At 44.2% G+C, this 18789-nt stretch overlaps 2 protein-coding genes across 5 annotated transcripts in view; one reads left to right on the forward strand and one right to left on the reverse strand.

Annotated features, from left to right (window-relative positions):
- TNIP1 (TNFAIP3 interacting protein 1) overlaps positions 1-4770 on the forward strand; it is a 56607-nt gene extending 51837 nt beyond the window's left edge. For all 4 annotated transcript variants that reach the window (XM_072145564.1, XM_072145565.1, XM_072145563.1 and 1 more), the window contains one exon: positions 204-4770. In XM_072145564.1, coding sequence (XP_072001665.1) covers positions 204-247 — 44 coding nt within the window. In that variant the 3' untranslated portion in view covers positions 248-4770. The remainder of the gene's footprint in view (positions 1-203) is intronic.
- Positions 4517-18191, reverse strand: GPX3 (glutathione peroxidase 3). Its single transcript, XM_072145567.1, has 5 exons — positions 18004-18191; positions 9215-9368; positions 7464-7581; positions 6717-6816; positions 4517-5075 (listed from the first exon to the last, which is right to left on the reverse strand). Exons 1-5 carry the CDS (start codon positions 18088-18090, stop codon positions 4833-4835), a joined length of 702 nt encoding a protein of 233 aa, XP_072001668.1. The 5' UTR covers positions 18091-18191; the 3' UTR covers positions 4517-4832.
- Positions 18192-18789: the final 598 nt, after the last annotated feature.

An 18789-nucleotide genomic window follows, 5' to 3' on the forward strand; every position in this document is an offset into this window, starting at 1 on the left:
GGAGAGAGCAGGTAGGTGGGATCTTCAGAAGATACCTACCTACCAGCCCTCAACAAAAACCTTAATGGCGGGTCAGATAGAAGTGATGGAACCACTAAATATTTTGTGACATAACGTTAAAAATGATTCCATTATTTTTCAGTGTGACAATAATGACCTTCTCAAAATGAACCACCATTAAGCTACATCCATTGCATTTGTAGATGGCACAAAGAAAGGAGCCCAGAATCCTCAGAGACCAACCTGAGGACCCGCAGAGAGGACGCCAATAGTCATTCATACTTCTACCTGACTAGGTGTGAGGCCATCACCCACAACCACACACCCTGGACCTCATGGATGAAGAGAGCAGGTCGGGCGTGACCAGAGGAGGACACAGTGCACTTAGCTGAGTGTATTATCTGGATATATGGCGTATACATACCACTAGCCTAGCCTGCCGTGTAGTGTGGAGGGCGGGGGCACACACACTTATATGTTTTATTAATAAAAATAATTTTTGTGTAGCTATTACTGTACCTCAGGGCAAGAGATCTTGTCTTTATAACCAATATACCCAAATTCTCTGCTCCTTTTTACATTTACCTCCTCTATCCCTTCTGTCCCTCTCTTCCTTCTGTCTTTCCTGTTCGAATCTTAGTTCCTTTTCCTGTCTTTCTACCTGTTCCTTTCTTCTTTTTCTTTCCACTTTTGTTTCCCCTCCCTCTCGCTTTCCTAACTTTCCTCTCTATTCTTTGTTTTCCACTCCCTTCCTTCAGCTTCCTCTCCCTTCCTTCAGCTTCCTCCCCTCCTTTCCTTCAGCTTCCTCTCCCTCCCTTCAGCTTTCTCTCCCTTCCTTCGGCTTCCTCTTCTCCCCTCGCTTCCTTCGGCTTCCTCTTCTCCCCTCACTTCCTTCGGCTTCCTCTTCTCCCTTCTTTCCTTCGGCTTCCTCTTCTCCCCTCGCTTCCTTCGGCTTCCTCTTCTCCCCTCGCTCCCTTCGGCTTCCTTTTCTTCCCTTGCTTCCTTCGGCTTCCTCTTTTCCCTTCCTTCCTTCGGCTTCCTCTTTTCCCTTCCTTCCTTCGGCTTCCTCTTCTCCCTTCCTTCCTTCGGCTTCCTCTTCTCCCTTCCTTCCTTCGGCTTCCTCTTCTCCCTTCCTTCCTTCGGCTTCCTCTTCTCCCTTCCTTCCTTCGGCTTCCTCTTCTCCCCTCGCTCCCTTCGGCTTCCTCTTCTCCCCTCGCTCCCTTCGGCTTCCTCTTCTCCCTTCCTTCCTCCGGCTTCCTCTTTTCCCTTCCTTCCTTCGGCTTCCTCTTCTCCCTTCTTTCCTTCGGCTTCCTCTTCTCCCCTCGCTTCCTTCGGCTTCCTCTTCTCCCCTCGCTTCCTTTGACTTCCTCTTCTCCCCTCGCCCCCTTCGGCCTCCTCTTCTCCCCTCGCTCCCTTCGGCCTCCTCTTCTCCCCTCGCTCCCTTCGGCCTCCTCTTCTCCCCTCGCTCCCTTCGGCCTCCTCTTCTCCCCTCGCTCCCTTCGGCCTCCTCTTCTCCCCTCGCTCCCTTCGGCCTCCTCTTCTCCCCTCGCTCCCTTCGGCCTCCTCTTCTCCCCTCGCTCCCTTCGGCCTCCTCTTCTCCCCTCGCTCCCTTCGGCCTCCTCTTCTCCCCTCGCTTCCTCTCCCTCTCATTTCTATTCTCATTGCTTTCCCTTCTTTTTCCTGTGACTTCAATCCCCTAAATTTTTTATTCCTCCTTTCTATCTATTTTAAAATCCCTTCCTTTTCCCTTCATCCCCATATCTCCATACTTGGGCCAAGAATGAAATATATATATATATATACATATGAATTTGAAGTCTGAATTCTGGAGATGTTATTGTAAACCCCGTGTTATCCCTGCGGCTGCTATAATACTAATGATTCTATACAATGAATACACATAGTGCAGGTTCATTTTAAATTTATTTTTCTGAATTTTACCAACATGCATTATAGAGGTAACTCAGATTTGGTTCTGTTTTAAGTCTCTGGCGGCCGCGTCCTACATCTCTGCAGGTGGAAGAAGAAATAAGCCATTAGTAGAGATTCTGCAGCAATGTGTATGTAATGGCTGTGAGCGGGTTACACCTACGTACTGGTCCCCGTGTGACTGATGGAAGATTATTCCAATCCTTACAAATATTTGAGTAACAAATTCGGTAAAAGGTAAATCAGTAATGCATCCGACATCCAAGGCATCTGCGTAAAATGTTGGAACATTACATGTAAAACTCGTTAACTCCAAGTGAACATTACCAAATGTCCAAATGTGAATGTGATTGTCCTTCCTATATATCTATCTAGATGAATAGCAGGGAGTCAACGTCTAAAAGTAGATGCATGTATTACTAAGACTAATGGGGGATGTACATTATTCTGCATGTAGCCTGTGTACTGTTCACACATGAATGCATAAGTCGTAAGGACTTTATGATCAGAAATGGGAGAGGAAAGTGTATTTTAAGAGGTCAGTTTTTATCTTGTTTCCAATGTAGTTCATGTATATGGACATTATAGACTTCTAGGCTTGGAGCGCGGGTGGTAGGAGCTTAGTTGTAACCTACTTTATAAGGTGTATTCTCACCAACATGTGCCAGAAGGGGCCAAAGTTCCCCTCTTTAACATAGGGACCCCCTTAATAGATTTTGCATTGGGACCGATGACCTTTAACCCATGACTGTGTTTGGTTCTATGCTCTTTTGGAGGGGTTCTTCATGCTTCATTCCTAGTTGATTCTTAGATGTGAGGCTTAAGAAGTTCCTATAGAGCTGCTTTCGGGAAGTGATGGTCCTATGGAAGTCGTGGTTGATTGTTGCGTTACTGATACCTTGGTTGGACCTTTGAGAGGTTTCTTTTATATGGTCCAGTTTAGAATCATCAATGTTTTGGTCAACGTTTTCTGACAGTATCCATTTAGTGACCTCTAATAACATGGCATTGCAAGTTGTGTCAGTATCAGAAGGTATTACTATACGGGCTGAGATTGCAGGAGGATGTACAGGGGTTACTAGGGACCTCCTAGAGTTCTCCCTAATTGTAGCAGTTACTTCCACATCACTGCAGTCCTAGCAGGAGTATACATTTACATTTGTACATATCTAATCCAAGATGAGCAAATCAATCAAGCCCAACTTGTAGATCTGCCATCTACTGGTCTATAAATTATTTGTCTAATGGCAGAGAAATCATGGCGTGTAGGAGTTGGATCAGTTCATTTGCCTAGAAATTCATAAACTATGAACTAATAGGATCCGGCTATGCTCCCAATGCGGTAGGATTTCTGCTCCATCCAGTTGCCTTACACCCAGAGACTGAGGAAAGGCCAAAATCGCTGATCTGCTAGAATGCAACAAGCTACATTTTTGGAATAGTTTTGAAAGATGTGAGTGGTTTCCTTCGTGTTCCCACTGATTATGTACCAGGTCATTGAATTTGGGTTTTATCTGGTGTCTACATCAGTAATGTAAAATTTTTTACATAGAAGATTTTTGGGTCATGATATAAAAATGGAGTTTTACAGGGATCCTGGAAAACCCCATGGGGGGCAGTTCAGGGGTAAATTAGAAAACAGGTGTAACTCCTCCTCCGACTCTTGGTTATAATGTTGCAGCGTTCTTTGATTTCCAGACACCACTAGAAGTTTTGGGGGTCACAAGACTTACCGCAGCCAATCAGTGGCCTTAGCGTGCCCATTGGCCTTTGAGACCTTTCTTTGCCTATTCAAAGACAAAGTGAAAATTACTGCAACTGGGAGCTGGAGCAGGGGACGTGCACTTTATTTAATTTTTTATTTACTTATTTTTTGCCCCGGTCCCCTTTAAGAGAGCAAATATGTGCCCGACCCAATGATGTAGGAAATCCTGACCCATTAGAGGTCCTTGAAGACTGAAGTCACGAAATGTAATTGTTAACAACCTCACCATAGATCACATGAAATCCGAACAGCAGCTATTTGGTCTTGTAAGTGACAGATGTTGTGGCCATTTGTCTGAATTTGACAGAAACTGAATGGACTCCGGAAAAAAATGTAAAAAAAAATCAATACACCCATAAAGCCATGTCTGGCACTTGTCTTCGGCTTGCGACAAGTCTGAAATGGCCTTTCGTAAGGGTTTAAATGGTAGTTGATTTAGCTTAGGCCTGTATTTAAAGGGATCGTCCAAGATAGCAAATAGCATTGGACTGCAGTACCAAGCGCAGCCTATAAATGGAAGTGGCGCTGTTTCTGGATCTTAAATATTCTCCCCTTATCCTCCCTTGAATAATACATGTATTTTAATTACAGGACGTATGTGAACAGTGTAATAAAGTGTGTTTAATGAATGACTGTACAGTACGCATTGAATTATCTGTAAATGCCTCGTATTCTAATATGTTATATAACAATTATATAAATTGTCACATTCCGTTCATGATAATAAAGCTTTTTTTGAATGTGAGTTTTTGCTTCTCTAGCGGAAGACCTATGATTTTACCCTCCCGTTCCCACCACTAGGCTATGAAAGATCTCGAGAAGTTGTATATGAACAATGTTTATTAGGTACCAGCACAGATAAAGCTTCACCATCAAGCTCGAGCAGCGAGAAAGAAGACCTCCGATTCAACCAGAGAGACCATCCCAGATTGGTAGAGTTACCGAAATGCACTGAACGACAATCTACCAAAATTCTGGTTTCTAGATAGGTCCCACACCTTTGTGCTTTCTGACCTATCTCTCATACTGATGGCCTCTCCAGAATCACCTTCCGGCTCCTGCCCGCGGCTCGAAGACTTGGCACGAAAAATATATATCTATATATAAACAAGCTCCATAACATCAAGCACGGTGGTGTCTACTGCTCTTCCCTTTCCAACATCATTATCTTCTGTAGTCCTGCCTGTGACCTCATGTAGCTGGTCACATCTCTCCTGACTTGACTGACTGGTGTTCTAGGATGCCATCTTTTCACGGGACGTCCATCGGGTCCGACAAGGAATTTCTCAAAGTTCCATTTGATGTCATTAATTCTGAGGTTGTCCCAGAAGAGACGACCTGTCGGGTTACCGAAGGTATCGCCAACGGGGGGGCAGTAGTTCTGAAAAGAAATTTGGTTAAAAAATTTCATATGTTGGAACCAGGGACCAATTAAGACTTTCATGGGCACAGGGCTGTTTGATTGTGGGGACCCTGTCTACTTTGTTTTAAAAAATGGAGACCTTTCAGTCAACAAAGGGCGTCCACATATGAAGTCAAGAGTGGTCACATATGTTTGCGAAGTAAAGAGTTGGAAGCCCTTCTCCATATCATATCTACAGGGCAGTATCAAACCTGATAGGTAGTTTGGATGGTCACTGGTTCCTTGTTTGGTGGTGAGGATTGGAGCTATTAAAGGATACCTGTCAGCAGAACTTATCCTAATAAACCATTACCAGCACATTATGTAGCAGCTTGACACCTTCAAAATCATGTTCATGTCATGCCCAATGGGGTGATATCAGCTACAAATTCAATTTTTAAGTGATATGCAAATGAGTTCAATGCGGAAGTCAAGCTCTCCAACTCTAAATGTCCCACTGGCAGCTTTAATACTAGCATGAGACATCAAGAGATCCAGAGAGTGTAAATCCTGGATGTGAGGACTTTACGAGCGGGGACTTCTGATCTAAACTCTTTCATTACTTTTTACAACCAACAGGAATATGATCTGAAATATGTTATATGATAAAGTTCTGGGGATTGTTTACTAGAATAAATTCTGGAGTAAAGAACTACTTGGCCCTAGGGCCCGGAAAAGACAAACGGCACCAGGCTCTTCTGTCCTGGATGGAGAACCTCAACACCATAAAGTGAACCTCCTCTCTTAGAACACAATGTAATATTTATGCCTTTGGGTCTATATGACAGCAGAGACCGGGTAAACACCAGGTTGGGGACATTCCGAGATGGAATTAGCTGAAGATTCTGTATTTGGTCATAACTCAGCTCGTTACTCATCCAAGGTCAGATCTAATGTCTAATATACAGCGGCTTGGGTACAATATTAAAGCATTTTATCTCTTGGCCCAGCTGAGCATGCACGTAAACTCTCTTCCCTCAAACCATTCCTCCACTGTCTACCCACTGACCGACTAATCATAATATCCAGACTATTTATTGGAATCTATTCAAAATGTCCCTAGGGAGAAGGAACAGTGTTTCTTAACCTGATTTAGATTAACTTTGAAATGTGTTCTATGGACACTGGACCATATTAAAATTTGGACAGTGGCAGGTAAGCCTCCAACTTACTGTAACCATTGCACCCACTACTCTTCCATCCTTACCTAGTGTCTCCTCAAACCCAACATTTCCCTTGATGTCTCACCAGGGCAGCGTTGAGTCCTTTCCATCTTGATTAGTTGTAAGGTTCCTAAAAACGGTTGTACCAAGTTGGACTTTTAACCCCTATCCATTTCCAATCAAATTGTGTCAATATACCTGGAACTTCCCTTCTACTTGAGTGCAATTTTCTACCACTCCTAACATTTTGAGTGTCGTAAATTATCCAACCTACCACTCCATCAAGGGGGAGAATGGGAACCTGTTCTTGTGATTGGGGAGGGTCCAAGCAATCCGAGGCTCAACCTAACAATCAAACTTGGTACAACCCCATTGAAGAGAAGGGGTCTGGTAACTGCTAGACCCAGCCTGATCTTCCTACGTGTATTTTTTGAAGATCATAAGTTGTTCTAGATACCTTCAGGAAAGTGTATACTTTCTGCTCTTTCTTGCCGTTCACATCTCCTTTTTCGAACATCTGGAAATTTGGAATGAAGCCATTACCAGGACGTACATGTCTGTAGGAAACGGAAGATCACAATGAATTTTAATTATAATCACATCTTGCATCTCTTAAGACTAATGGCCTCCAATCTATGGCTACACAACTATCGGGCGACTACAACTCCCAACCACGCAACATCGAAGCTGGAGGATAGTTGTAGTTTCCTCATAGCTAGAGAGCCTCAAGTTTGAGAATCACTGGGGGTCATTACTAAATTTACTAAATCGCGTTTTTCCAACGGGTTATCTGAATATTTCCGATTTGCACCGATTTTCCCTGAATTCCCCCGGGATTTTGGCGCACGCGATCGTATTGTACCGCATCGGCGCCAGCATGCACGCAACGGAAATCAGCGGGCGTGGCCGTAAGAAAACCTGACGGATTCGGAAAAAACGATCACTTAAAAAAAAAGTGTGGCTTGACATGCACTTACCTGCACCCAGCGTAGGACAGTGAACTTCAGTGCACTCCGACGAACTTCAGCGCAGCAGCGACACCTGGTGGACATCGGGGGAACTACCTTAGTGAATCGCCGGAAGACCCGAATCCTCCGCAGAGAACGGGCCGCTGGATCGCGAATGGACCGGGTAAGTAAATCTGCCCCAATGTCTTGTATATTACACTTTCTCTATGAAACAAATATCTAAACATTGTACTTACTGCAAACCGGGAAGAATTTCCTCATTACTTCCAGGTTCTTGTAGACCAAACTGGTTACAGGGGAAACCCAAGATGACCAACCCGTTGGAGCCCAGCTCTGTTTGTAGTGCATTCAGTTCTGCAGATTACAGCAAAAGTTAAGGTATTGACTGACACTTAAAGGTCATATTCCATGTGACCCTTTAGAATAACACATTTTTGATTTGTAGAAGGGAGAGACATAACAATTTGGATTCCAGATGGGTCTTTGTGAACCTTACATTATAATTTTTGCCCCTTGTTCATATTTGATCTTCCACTCTCTGGTTTTATCGTAATCCTTGTGTCAATGTTGGTTATTATACCGGTGTGATTATGGGTAAACACCTAAGGCTCTTACTATAACACATCATCTACCAAGATCCTATTGACACAACACAGTTCAATATTAACTTGTCTCGTATCTTTATTCCTTTGAATATCTCCATAATGAGAACTGAAACAATATGGGCAATATTACAAAAACATCTGATCTGTGTAAGAAATTCATTTAAAGGGATTGTCCACTTTGGTCAGGGGGTTGTCTCCTGTAACATGGAGCTGTAAAATATGCAGATGACTCCCCCCATAGGGGAAAGTATACCATTCCTGAGTCCGGGCAAAGACCAAGTCATTCTGTGTTGGAGCCGCCAGAAACAAAACTTTTTTTTTCCTACCCTTTGGAAAGTGGATATACCTATGTCTACAAAAAGAGTCAAAAGTTCTAGGACCCCGGTTTATTTCAGAAACTAAACGGACAATCACAGATCTGATACCGCAGCAAGTAATGAGTGAGACCTATTTTTTAGTTTAGACATTTCTACGAGCCGCCATATTGGATGAAGGGCAGGTTTTTCCAATGGGAAGGTCATGTAACAGATCCAAGAAGGATCACAGCAATCAGATCCCCACAGAGATTCTCCATAGATTTTCATTTGGCTCCATAACAACTGGATCTGGCGCCTTCAGTTCTATGTTCGGCACAATGGACATCACCGTGTAGCTGTGCATCACAGGGGACGTTCCTGGTTGTTGCAACTTTCTGTGGTTATAACTTTTGAACTACAGATATGATTACATCCGTCAACAATTCTGGTCGTCTTTGATCTGCTACATGACCACCTTCCCCTTGTAAAATATGACCACCCTTGATCCAATATGATCCAATTTCTAGATGGTGCCATGTTCCGGACAGAACCTAAAGGATAGACCCCATCACCTGTTACTGGTTGGGGTATCAGATATGTAATTTTCCCTTTCATTTCTGAAATAAAAGTGTGTCCTGGGAGTCTTGACTCGCCCTGTATAATGATTAGATCGTTCAGACACTATTAGCTTATTGTAATGTTATCCCTCTAACAAGGAACCGGTTTAAAGGACATCTACCACTAGGATGAATGCTTGTAAACCAAGCACACTGACATACATGTGTGTGCCCCCTCTGACATGATCTGCTCTCCTTTTAGCTTCTAATGGCTTATTTTATGAATAAAAAAGGCTTTAAAATTATGCAAATTAGCCTGAGGAGCTCTGGGCTAAAGAGTCTGGAGACCCTTAGGCTCATATGCATAATGCTTAAAGCCTTTTTTGTAAAAATAGCTAAAAGAAGAGCAGATCCTGTCAGAGGGGGCACACGCCTGCATGTAAGTGTGCTTGGTTTACAATCCTTCATCACAATTCCTTTAAGACTCGTTCATAACTTGTGTCTATGAGACTGGTCTTTCACATCATACCTAGGTACTGCATGGTGAGTCCTCAGTAGGTAGCCACATTCACTACCAGGAGTGTCTTCCCCGCGTACTTTTTGAAGGGGATGAGATTACTCCCATCTAGAGTGAGGGCCCCATAGTCATAAATCGTCTCCGGACCGGAATTGTAGCAGTCAACCTAAGACACGAAAAAAAAAATTAGATGAAGCCTTATCATAAAACTATCATAGGGAATTGTCTCTAATTGTGTACAGAGATACACGGGGAGATTTATCAGTTTTCTGGTGAAGAAGCAGCGAAATAATGACAAGAAATAGAGATTTAAATAGTGAATATTTAAATAGTGGTGCCATGTGGGTGTGGAGGGGGCGTAGAGGGGCGTGGCAACCGATATTGGCGGAGGGCATAGGGTGTTCCCGCCCCTTTCCTGTATTCTTTTGAAATACTTTGTTCGCTGGTTTTTACGCAGAACTACACGAGGTTGGACCTGGCCTAGTTTAGCCCGGCCTAAGCCTCTTTGTGATGAGGGTAGGGGCGTAGCCGCAATCATGAGAAATCTCCCCCGTATTCAAGATCTCCATTTGCTGTCAGCGAATGGAAATAATACACGACAGATAAATCTGACAGGTTAGTATCTTCTTCAATTTAGGATATTTTTTTGTGAGCACAAACCCATCATCACTGGTTAAAAAATCAAAAAAATGAATCTGGATGTTTTGTTACAATGTATCAGGCACCCGGTTGTTTAGTTTTCTAAACTGGATAGAACTGTAGCAAACTCACAGCTAAGTGAAGGCCTGTAAGGGTCTAAACTTGGTAGTTCATATTCACTGACAGCAATCAGAGCTCTTAACAATGGAACTGAAACACATTATATAACATAAAAACATATTCTAAAATCACACACAATGTAAGAAGCCAAAATCAGTGGATGAAAAATTAATATCTTTACTTCTGCCACAGGATATCTAGCACCAACCCAAAACAAACAGGCGAGAGTACGCTAATAATCATAATCCTTATGAATAAATATCAATGCTTTAATCATGATCCAAAATTTTTTTTTACACATACAATAAATCTAAAGGCATATCATACAGCGAAAAAGTCAGAGCTATAGTTCCAGAAAAATACTGCCTACGTTCACACTGCCGATGCCCGCCGTACCGTAGCGACGCTCACCCCCGCCCCTCTCCATAGGAATACATGGTGCACGGCGCCGTATCCCAGAGAAAGATAGGACACACGTGCGGCACCATACCGCTCCCATTTGGCGCCGTGCGCCCATTGCCATCTATGGGGGACATATATCGGCTGTATATACGTCGGCCTTATAGACATCCCCCATACGGCAGTGTGAATGTAGCCTAAAAAGGGGGATTCCAGGTCTTCCAATGCTGGCAATGACCTGGGGGTGTCGTGCTACTTACCTCTAAGGGGATTCTGATTTTACATTGTACTTTTGCATTTTAAAAGAGCTGTTTTTTCTATAATACCATCATGTTTGGTGCTCTGTTTACAGCTAGAGCTGCATTTTAAATCCTCAGCCTGTGAGCCCTCACCATACAGGGCAGGTGTCTGCTGTATTTTACAATAGGCATCAATTGCAGCAGTTAACACGTAGGTGTGCTTTTACACGTGGCAGCAACGCATCACAACGGCTGAGGAGAGGAGATTTGCCTGATTACATTGGAGTTGATATTGCATTTACAAAACAATTGTGTTGACGGAATGTTAACAAATTCATTTGTCAACACTATGTTAACACATGCGTGATGTGTGATGGAGGCTGGTGATGTATTATGGAGGCTGGTGATGTGTTATGGAGGCTGGTGATGTGTTATGGAGGCTGATGATGTGTGATGGAGGCTGGTGATGTATTATGGATTATTGTGATGGAGGCTGATGATGTATTATGGAGGCGGGTGATGTGTGATGGAGGCGGGTGATGTATTATGGATTTTTGTGATGGAGGCTGATGTATTATGGAGGATGGTGTTGTGTTATGGAGTCTGGTGATGGAGGCTGATGATAGAGGCTGGCAGGGGCGGATTAAAGGAGGGGCTCCTGGGGCTCTAGCCCCGGGGCCCCCATCACTTTCACTTTTTAAGGGTCCCCCACCAGTTTCAGACCGTCTCTGTGTGTGCATCGCACATAGGGGTCTAGGATGTGAGCTGTGTAAGTGAGACACAGCTGCCATCGCTGGGGGAGTTCACGGATGCACTGTTTTGGCAGCAGCAAGTTGTGATGGGAAGCCAGCGGCGAGTGATGACGTCACGCTGTCGGCGTCCGATCACTACATGCTGCTGCCAAAACAGTACATTGGCGATCTCCCCAAGCGATGGCAGCTGTGTCTTCAGTGGTTGGCCTCTGCCTGAAGAGCGAAGAAGAGCCTGCAGCGTCGTGGGATCACTGGAAGGGAAGGGGAAGTAAGTATGAAGTTTATTATTTTGTGGTCTATTTCTGATGGCTGTATTCAACAGGGGGCTGGTGGCTGTATTCCACAGGGGGCTGCAGGCTATATACTACAGGGGGGCTGGCAGGCTATATACTACAGGGGGCTGCTGGCTGTATTCCACAGGGGGCTGCAGGCTATATACTACAGGGGGGCTGGCAAGCTATATACTACAGGGGGCTGCTGGCTGTATTCCACAGGGGGCTGCAGGCTATATACTACAGGGGGGCTGGCAGGCTATATACTACAAGGGGCTTGCAGGCTACATACTACAGGGGGCTGGCAAGCTATATACTGCAGGAGGCTGGCAGGCTATATACTTCCAAAAACATTGTTGGAATGGCCCCCACCAGTTTGCGCCCAGGGGCCCCTCCACCACCCTTAATCCGGCCCTGGAGGCTGGTGATGTGTTATGGAAGCTGGTGATGTGTTATGGAGGCTGGTGATGTGTGATGGAGGCTGGTGATGTGTGATGGAGGCTGGTGATGTACTATGTAGGCTGGTGATGTACTATGGAGGCTGGTGATGTACTATGGAGGCTGGTGATGTACTATGGAGGCTGGTGATGTGTTATGGAGGCTGGTGATGTACTATGGAGGCTGGTGATGTGTGATGGAGGCTGGTGATGTACTATGGAGGCTGGTGATGTGTGATGGAGGCTAGTGATGTACTACCGTATGGAGGCTGGTGATGTGTGATAGAGGCTGGTGATGTGTTATGAAAGAGACAGATGATGCTGAAGTTTTACTATTCATATAAAGCCACGGTTGTATATTAATAAGACTAATCGCGTAGATGCTGTACTTTTCCATTAGCCCCTGTGTGATTTCCAGGTACATGTAATCCCAGCACAATATTGTAGTTATAAATAGGAGCGGCTCTAGGGGGTGTTATCAGTCCTGACACTCAGCGTCTCTGACACAAGTGGCTGCTGACTTATAATGATAATATAACTATCCTGCCCTTTGTAGGGAGACACAATTATAATATTGTACAATATCCCTGAGACATAAGCGATGTGACTCAATTCTGCATCTCACCATCTCCCAGATGTGATGCTGTGATAGGTGTGTCCCCAAAATGTAATTATCCGGCATGTGTTACAACATGTCTCTGGTTCTGGTGGCATATAAACTTATAAAAGTTGTATGGGTTTCCTGTGTTATAAATCCCTTTTCCAAAATTAATTTTGGGCACACAATCCAAGTACAAGACTGTAGATATGATGAGGATGAGCTCCAATACTAGGCACATAAACTAGAACCAGATCCTGGTCGCTTCTACATAAAAAAAAAAAATTTCTGCCTGCAGCCACCACTAGGGGGAGCTCATACAATAGATATATACAAATAGTATAAATCTGCTAAACTCCGACTCACTTTTCTTGCCATTTTTTGTGTGTCAAACAATATACATTTTGTTTTGTTTAAGGTTCACTTAAAATAATGTGCACAATGTATACCGGCTGCCAAAGCTGTTAAGAATAAAGGACGGGGGTGAAGCGGTGGCAGCGACTGCGAGAGAAAGATAATAATAATAATTCTGCCGACACGGAAAAAGCAATTAACTGCGAAATGTAATGAGGGATTTGTGCAGAGAAAGAGCCGACCCTGTGACACATACAACAGCCTGCTGATCTGTACAGAAAGCCCCCGAGAATAATACTGGCCTGAGACCACCCACACGTGGTCAGGGGGCAAGCAGTATTTCCAGATTTAACTAGTAACAGATGATGGGTTTAACTAAAAATAAACCAAAAGTAAAAGGCAGATCTATAGATGATAGATATATAGATAGATGGATAGATAGATGATTTATATAGAGATAGATGATTGATCTAGAGATAGATAGATGGATAGATATGAGATAGATAGATAGATATGAGACAGATAAGAGATAGATAGATAGATAGATAGATAGATATGGGATAGATAGATAGATATGGGATAGATAGATAGATATGGGATAGATAGATAGATAGATAGATAGATATGAGATAGATAAATAGATAGATAGATAGATATGAGATAGATAAATAGATAGATTCTGACACAAAAATTCCATCCATATTTTCCAATTGCCTTCCAAATAGTTATCCCAACTGGATTGCACTGGTGGACAAAATTTCTAGAGAACTATAAAAAATAAAGAGAACGTATGGACATAGAGCAGTGATGGCAAACCTTTTAGAGACCGAGTGCCCAAACTACAACCAAGACCCACTTATTTATTGCAAAGTGCCAACACAGAAATGTAATGTGTGATTTATACTCCCTTCTCTGTCACCGCTTCATTGATACCAGCCCCTGAGGACACCAATAAAGCATAAAATAGGAGAAATTTGGATGATCATTGTAGCTTTCCTCCAGGGTCCCATAAACAGGAAGAATTGTCAGGGCCGGAGCAGGAGCTACAATGATAATCCAGATCTGTCCACACCTTCCCACTCCTCCAGTAGTCCCAGGCAGCGCTGTCACTTTAATATAGCACTGAGTGCAGCAAGTCCTGGGATGTCTGGGACTGCAGGAAGATACCTGGAGTCATCTCTGGTGATGGCCTGGGTGCCCACAGAGGGGGCCATAGGTTTGGCATAGAGCCTGATGCTGCCCCACTGGAGAGTCCGGATCTCTGCAGCAGCCATGTTTATGATGAGACCTTTGGGATTGGTACATACTGTACACCACCAGATACTACTGATGTCCCATCGGGAGGCTGCAGGGTTTCCCTTATCAGGTCTTATAGAAAGTGTTAAATGTATATATTCGAGGTGTTAAGTAGTTACATTTATACAGCATCACTATTACTAACCAGAGACACCGGCATGGCCAGTATGTGCCCCTACAATAGTCACACTGCCCCCACACAGTAGCAAATAGTTATGGTGTCCACACACCCTCATGAAAAAGTCACAGGGCCCTCACACAGTAGCAAATAGTTACAGTCCCCTTACCATAGTCAATAGTCACAGTGCCACCAGGACAGCCAATAGTCACACTGCCCCCACACAGTAGCAAATAGTTATGGTGTCCACACACCGTCATGAAAAAGTCACAGGGCCCTCACACAGTAGCAAATAGTTACAGTGCCCTTACGATAGTCAATAGTCACAGTGCCCCCAGGACAGCCAATAGTCACAGTGCCCCCAGGACAGTCAATAGTCACAGTGCCACCAGGACAGTCAATAGTCACAGTGCCCCAACAGCAGGCAATAGTCACACTGCCCCCACACAGTAGCAAATAGTTACAGTGCCCTTACCATAGTCAATAGTCACAGTGCCCCCAGGACCGCCAATAGTCACAGTACCCCCAGGACAACCAATAGTCACAGTGCCCCAACAGCAGCCAATAGTCACAGTACCCCAACATCAGCCAATAGTCACAATGATAACAACTATGAGTAGAAAATCAGCATCGGCACTGCCGACCAAAGGTGTACAGTACACGACTAGACTCCACCCTGGGCCAGAGCTTGAGTACCAGGAGGAACCATTCACTCCTGTGGGGTACACCTGACTGTTTAAGGAAGGTACCCCTAGACTGGGGGCTGACGTTATGAGATGTGAAGAGGTAAACGTTTGGGTACTATTGCACTTTAATAGGATTGGTGATCTGTGCCTTTAAGATGTGTTCTCACTCCCCCCCTGTTGCTTACCTCATAATGTCCTCCCCTCCTACTGGACCAGAGGGTATATATATGACTGGTCACTCATGGATAACTCCCTCTTTTAGGCGACACTCAGGCTTTCCCTCCCTCCTTCCCTATGTTATGAAGATGTTATGTAATTTTGTAATATTTTACCTTTGTATTTTTAGTTAATTTCATGTCACAGCAGGCAGAATGGTAGAAGATTTGAGATGGTGGTTGCTCGGCTGGCCGACTTGGCAGCTGGGAGTCCAGCTGTGCATACAGCTTCCAGAGCTCAAAGATGTGTGATTCTATTCCAAGTGCCTGATTTCGATATTACGGGTTAATATATAAATTAAATAAATCTGTGACCTAATTTTCCACCCAGCAAGAAGTGTCTGTCATATTTTGGAAGTTACTGATATAGTTAAAGTACAGTGATAATTGAGTAATGGGTAATCAATTAAAGTGCCCTTACAGGTGGTCTACGTAAGGTGTTCTGTTGCCCTCCAGTCTAGTGGTGCTCAACCACAACGGCAACAGGACATTAAGCACCATCTGGTGCAAAACAGCCTTTTGCCGTTGTGGTCTGCACCTCCCTGCGTGCTTCAACTTAATAAAGAAGATATCCACCAGTCCGGAGAGTTCCGCTGCCTTTCTTTTTCTGTTGGACTAAGCCAATAGTCACAGTGCACCAACAGCAGCCAATAGTCACAGCCCCAGAAAAGGGAGCTATATAATAGCCCCATTTCTCTAACCAGCTCACATATAATATTCCCTTTTCTGTAGAATCTCCTGCTCCCCTTATTTTTCACTGTGAAAAAAAAAATATTTACTCACCTTTCCCTGCTTCCTGAAGCTGCAGCAGTTTTCTTCTCTACTTCTCTGTGCAAGTTTATACGCTGCTCTTAGTAGATGAGAAAAGAAGAAGATTGCTGCTGCTTTGGGGAGTGGGGAAAGGTAAGTATCAAGTTGCTCTAGGGCATATGCTGTTCTCCTGACTAGCACAATTTAGGGGCAGGGGGACGGGCCAAATTCATAATAGACTTTCTGGATGATGCCACCACATTGGAACATTACAGAAACATAATCTGAGAGGTGCTTACCTCTTCAGTAATATTCTGGTAGTGGTTTATTAAGTCAATTCCTGCCGACAGGTCCCAATTAAAGGGGTTTTCCCACGAAGGTGATCAGTGGAGTTATCAGTGCTGGGACCCCCACAGATCGTGAAAACGATATAAGGAGTAATAATATTTCTAGTCATGTGACTTCTGGGATGTTCTTACACCTTTCCCCTCTCCAGTCTCTGTCTATGAATTTGCTGTCCATATTGAGCTAGTGGGCTCTGTACTTGTGGCTGTGACTCACTGTTGCCCCTCCCCTCCCCTAGACTTCTATGTAAACCGACACCTCAGTGATTTTCTTCTAGCAAGAAGGAATTCAGCTGAAAACTAAGAGTGAAAAGAAGATTAGGAAGGAAGGACGGACGGACGGAGGGTGATGATAAGAGTCAAAGTAAGCAGAGAAGGAAGCCCTTTCCTCTGATAAAATATATTAGTTTCTTGTAGTGACTTGTACTGTTGATTTATGCTAAATCTGTTGAAAAGTTACTGACCATTTAAGGGAACCTATCAGCACAATATAGGAGTCCAGTTTGTTGGTGCACAATCAAGATCACTGCGGCACAGTAGCTCAGTGGTTACTTGGGGACGCTGGGGACCTGGGTTCAAGTCCCATGGTCAACATCTGCAGAGAGTTTGTATGTTCTCTCCGTGTTTGCGTGGGTTTCCTCCGGGTCTTCCGATTTCCTCCCACACTCCAGAACATACCGGTAGGTTGATTAGATTGTGATCCCCATTGGGGACAGGGTCTGATTTGGCAAACTCTGTGCAGCGCTGCGTAATATGTGTGCGCTATATAAAGAAAGGAATTATTTGTCCGTTAAAGGGTTTGTCCGGAGGTTGAAAACCTGGTTATGGTTACTGCCAGTACTGCAGCTCAGCTGTTTAGAGATGAATGGAGCTTAGTTGCAATACCACACACTACCCATGGTCAGGTGTGGCGCTGTTTTTGGAAGAAAGAGGCTATGTTTTTCAACCTCTAGACAGACATAGTGATACCTTATTATCTACGAGGACCCTTTGGTGGTTATCTCATCCTGTTTGGTGACCGAAACCCCATCCCTCAAAGTACAGACCCCTCTCTCTTAGCCCTCCTATATCCATGTATTATATAGACACCTATATATCTGAATTCTCCATTTCACCTTTAGCAGAAATGTGCAGCTAATGGCAACTACCCCCTACAAAAGCCAATGTTTGATGGGGGGGCTTGGGAACCAACCAGACCCCAAGCGACAACCCCTTTAAAAAAAATATATATAGGCAACCTTTCATTATACCTGGATATATTAGATACCTCTCATTATTTTAGGATCCGCTTTTCCTCCAGCGTGTGAAATAGAGTCGTAAGAGTCGCAGAAAACCCATGAAAAATTTTGCATTCAAAAAGCCCAAATCTCCAAGATTTTACCTGCATATTCCATATGAACGGATGACAGGGATATATCAGAGCTGAATGTGCGATTTACCTGCTCACAATGATTATGTATCTGCACCATCAATATCCTGATAAAACCAAGAATCGAACCAAATGACACACATTCGGCTCTGCTACATCCTTACAGTCTATTGATATGTTATCATAAAAAAAGGGAGGATGTGCAATCCTTACCGACTTCTGGTCATAGTCCTTCTGTGCCTGGACCAGGGCAGCCAGGACACAGGGCACAAGCCACGACAGTCCAAATTTAGCCCCCATTTTGGGGCAGGTGGTGGTCCCCGGCAGCAGAGGCTCTTGTATATGGTGACAGCTGGAGGCAGAGCAGCGCTGTCCTCTCCGGACTCAGGAATAATGACACATTCCAGGGATCACACAATATAACAATGAGGCAGAGCCAGCCGCAGCCAATGGGAGAGCCGGAATAGGACACCCAGAACCTGTTAACCCTGTGAATGGCTAAATTGTCAGATACAGATAATACAGCACATCCTGGAAAGAGAACACACAACATCATGATAAGATGATTCTTATAATCTACTGCCATCCAGATTATTCTATACAACACACGCGTTACACCACCCAGCTTTTCTCAGATGTGATAAACCACCCAGCATTCCTCAGATGGGATACGTCATACAACACCCAGCTTTCCTCAGATGCGATACATCATACATCATTATGGGTTTATCACCCAGCTTTCCTCAGATGGAATACACCACCCAGCTTTCCTTAGGTGGGATACATTACCCAGCTTTCCCTAGATGGGATACACCACCCAGCGTTCCTTGGATGGGATACATCATACACCACCCAGCTTTCCTCAAATGGGATATATAACCCAGCTTTCCTTAGATGCGATACATTACACACCACCCAGCTTTCCTCAGATGGGATACACCACCCAGCTTTCCTTCGATGGGATACATCACCCAGTTTCCTCAGACGGAATACACCACC

This window comes from Engystomops pustulosus, chromosome 4 (genome assembly GCF_040894005.1).
Source record: "Engystomops pustulosus chromosome 4, aEngPut4.maternal, whole genome shotgun sequence".
NCBI lineage: Eukaryota > Metazoa > Chordata > Amphibia > Anura > Leptodactylidae > Engystomops > Engystomops pustulosus.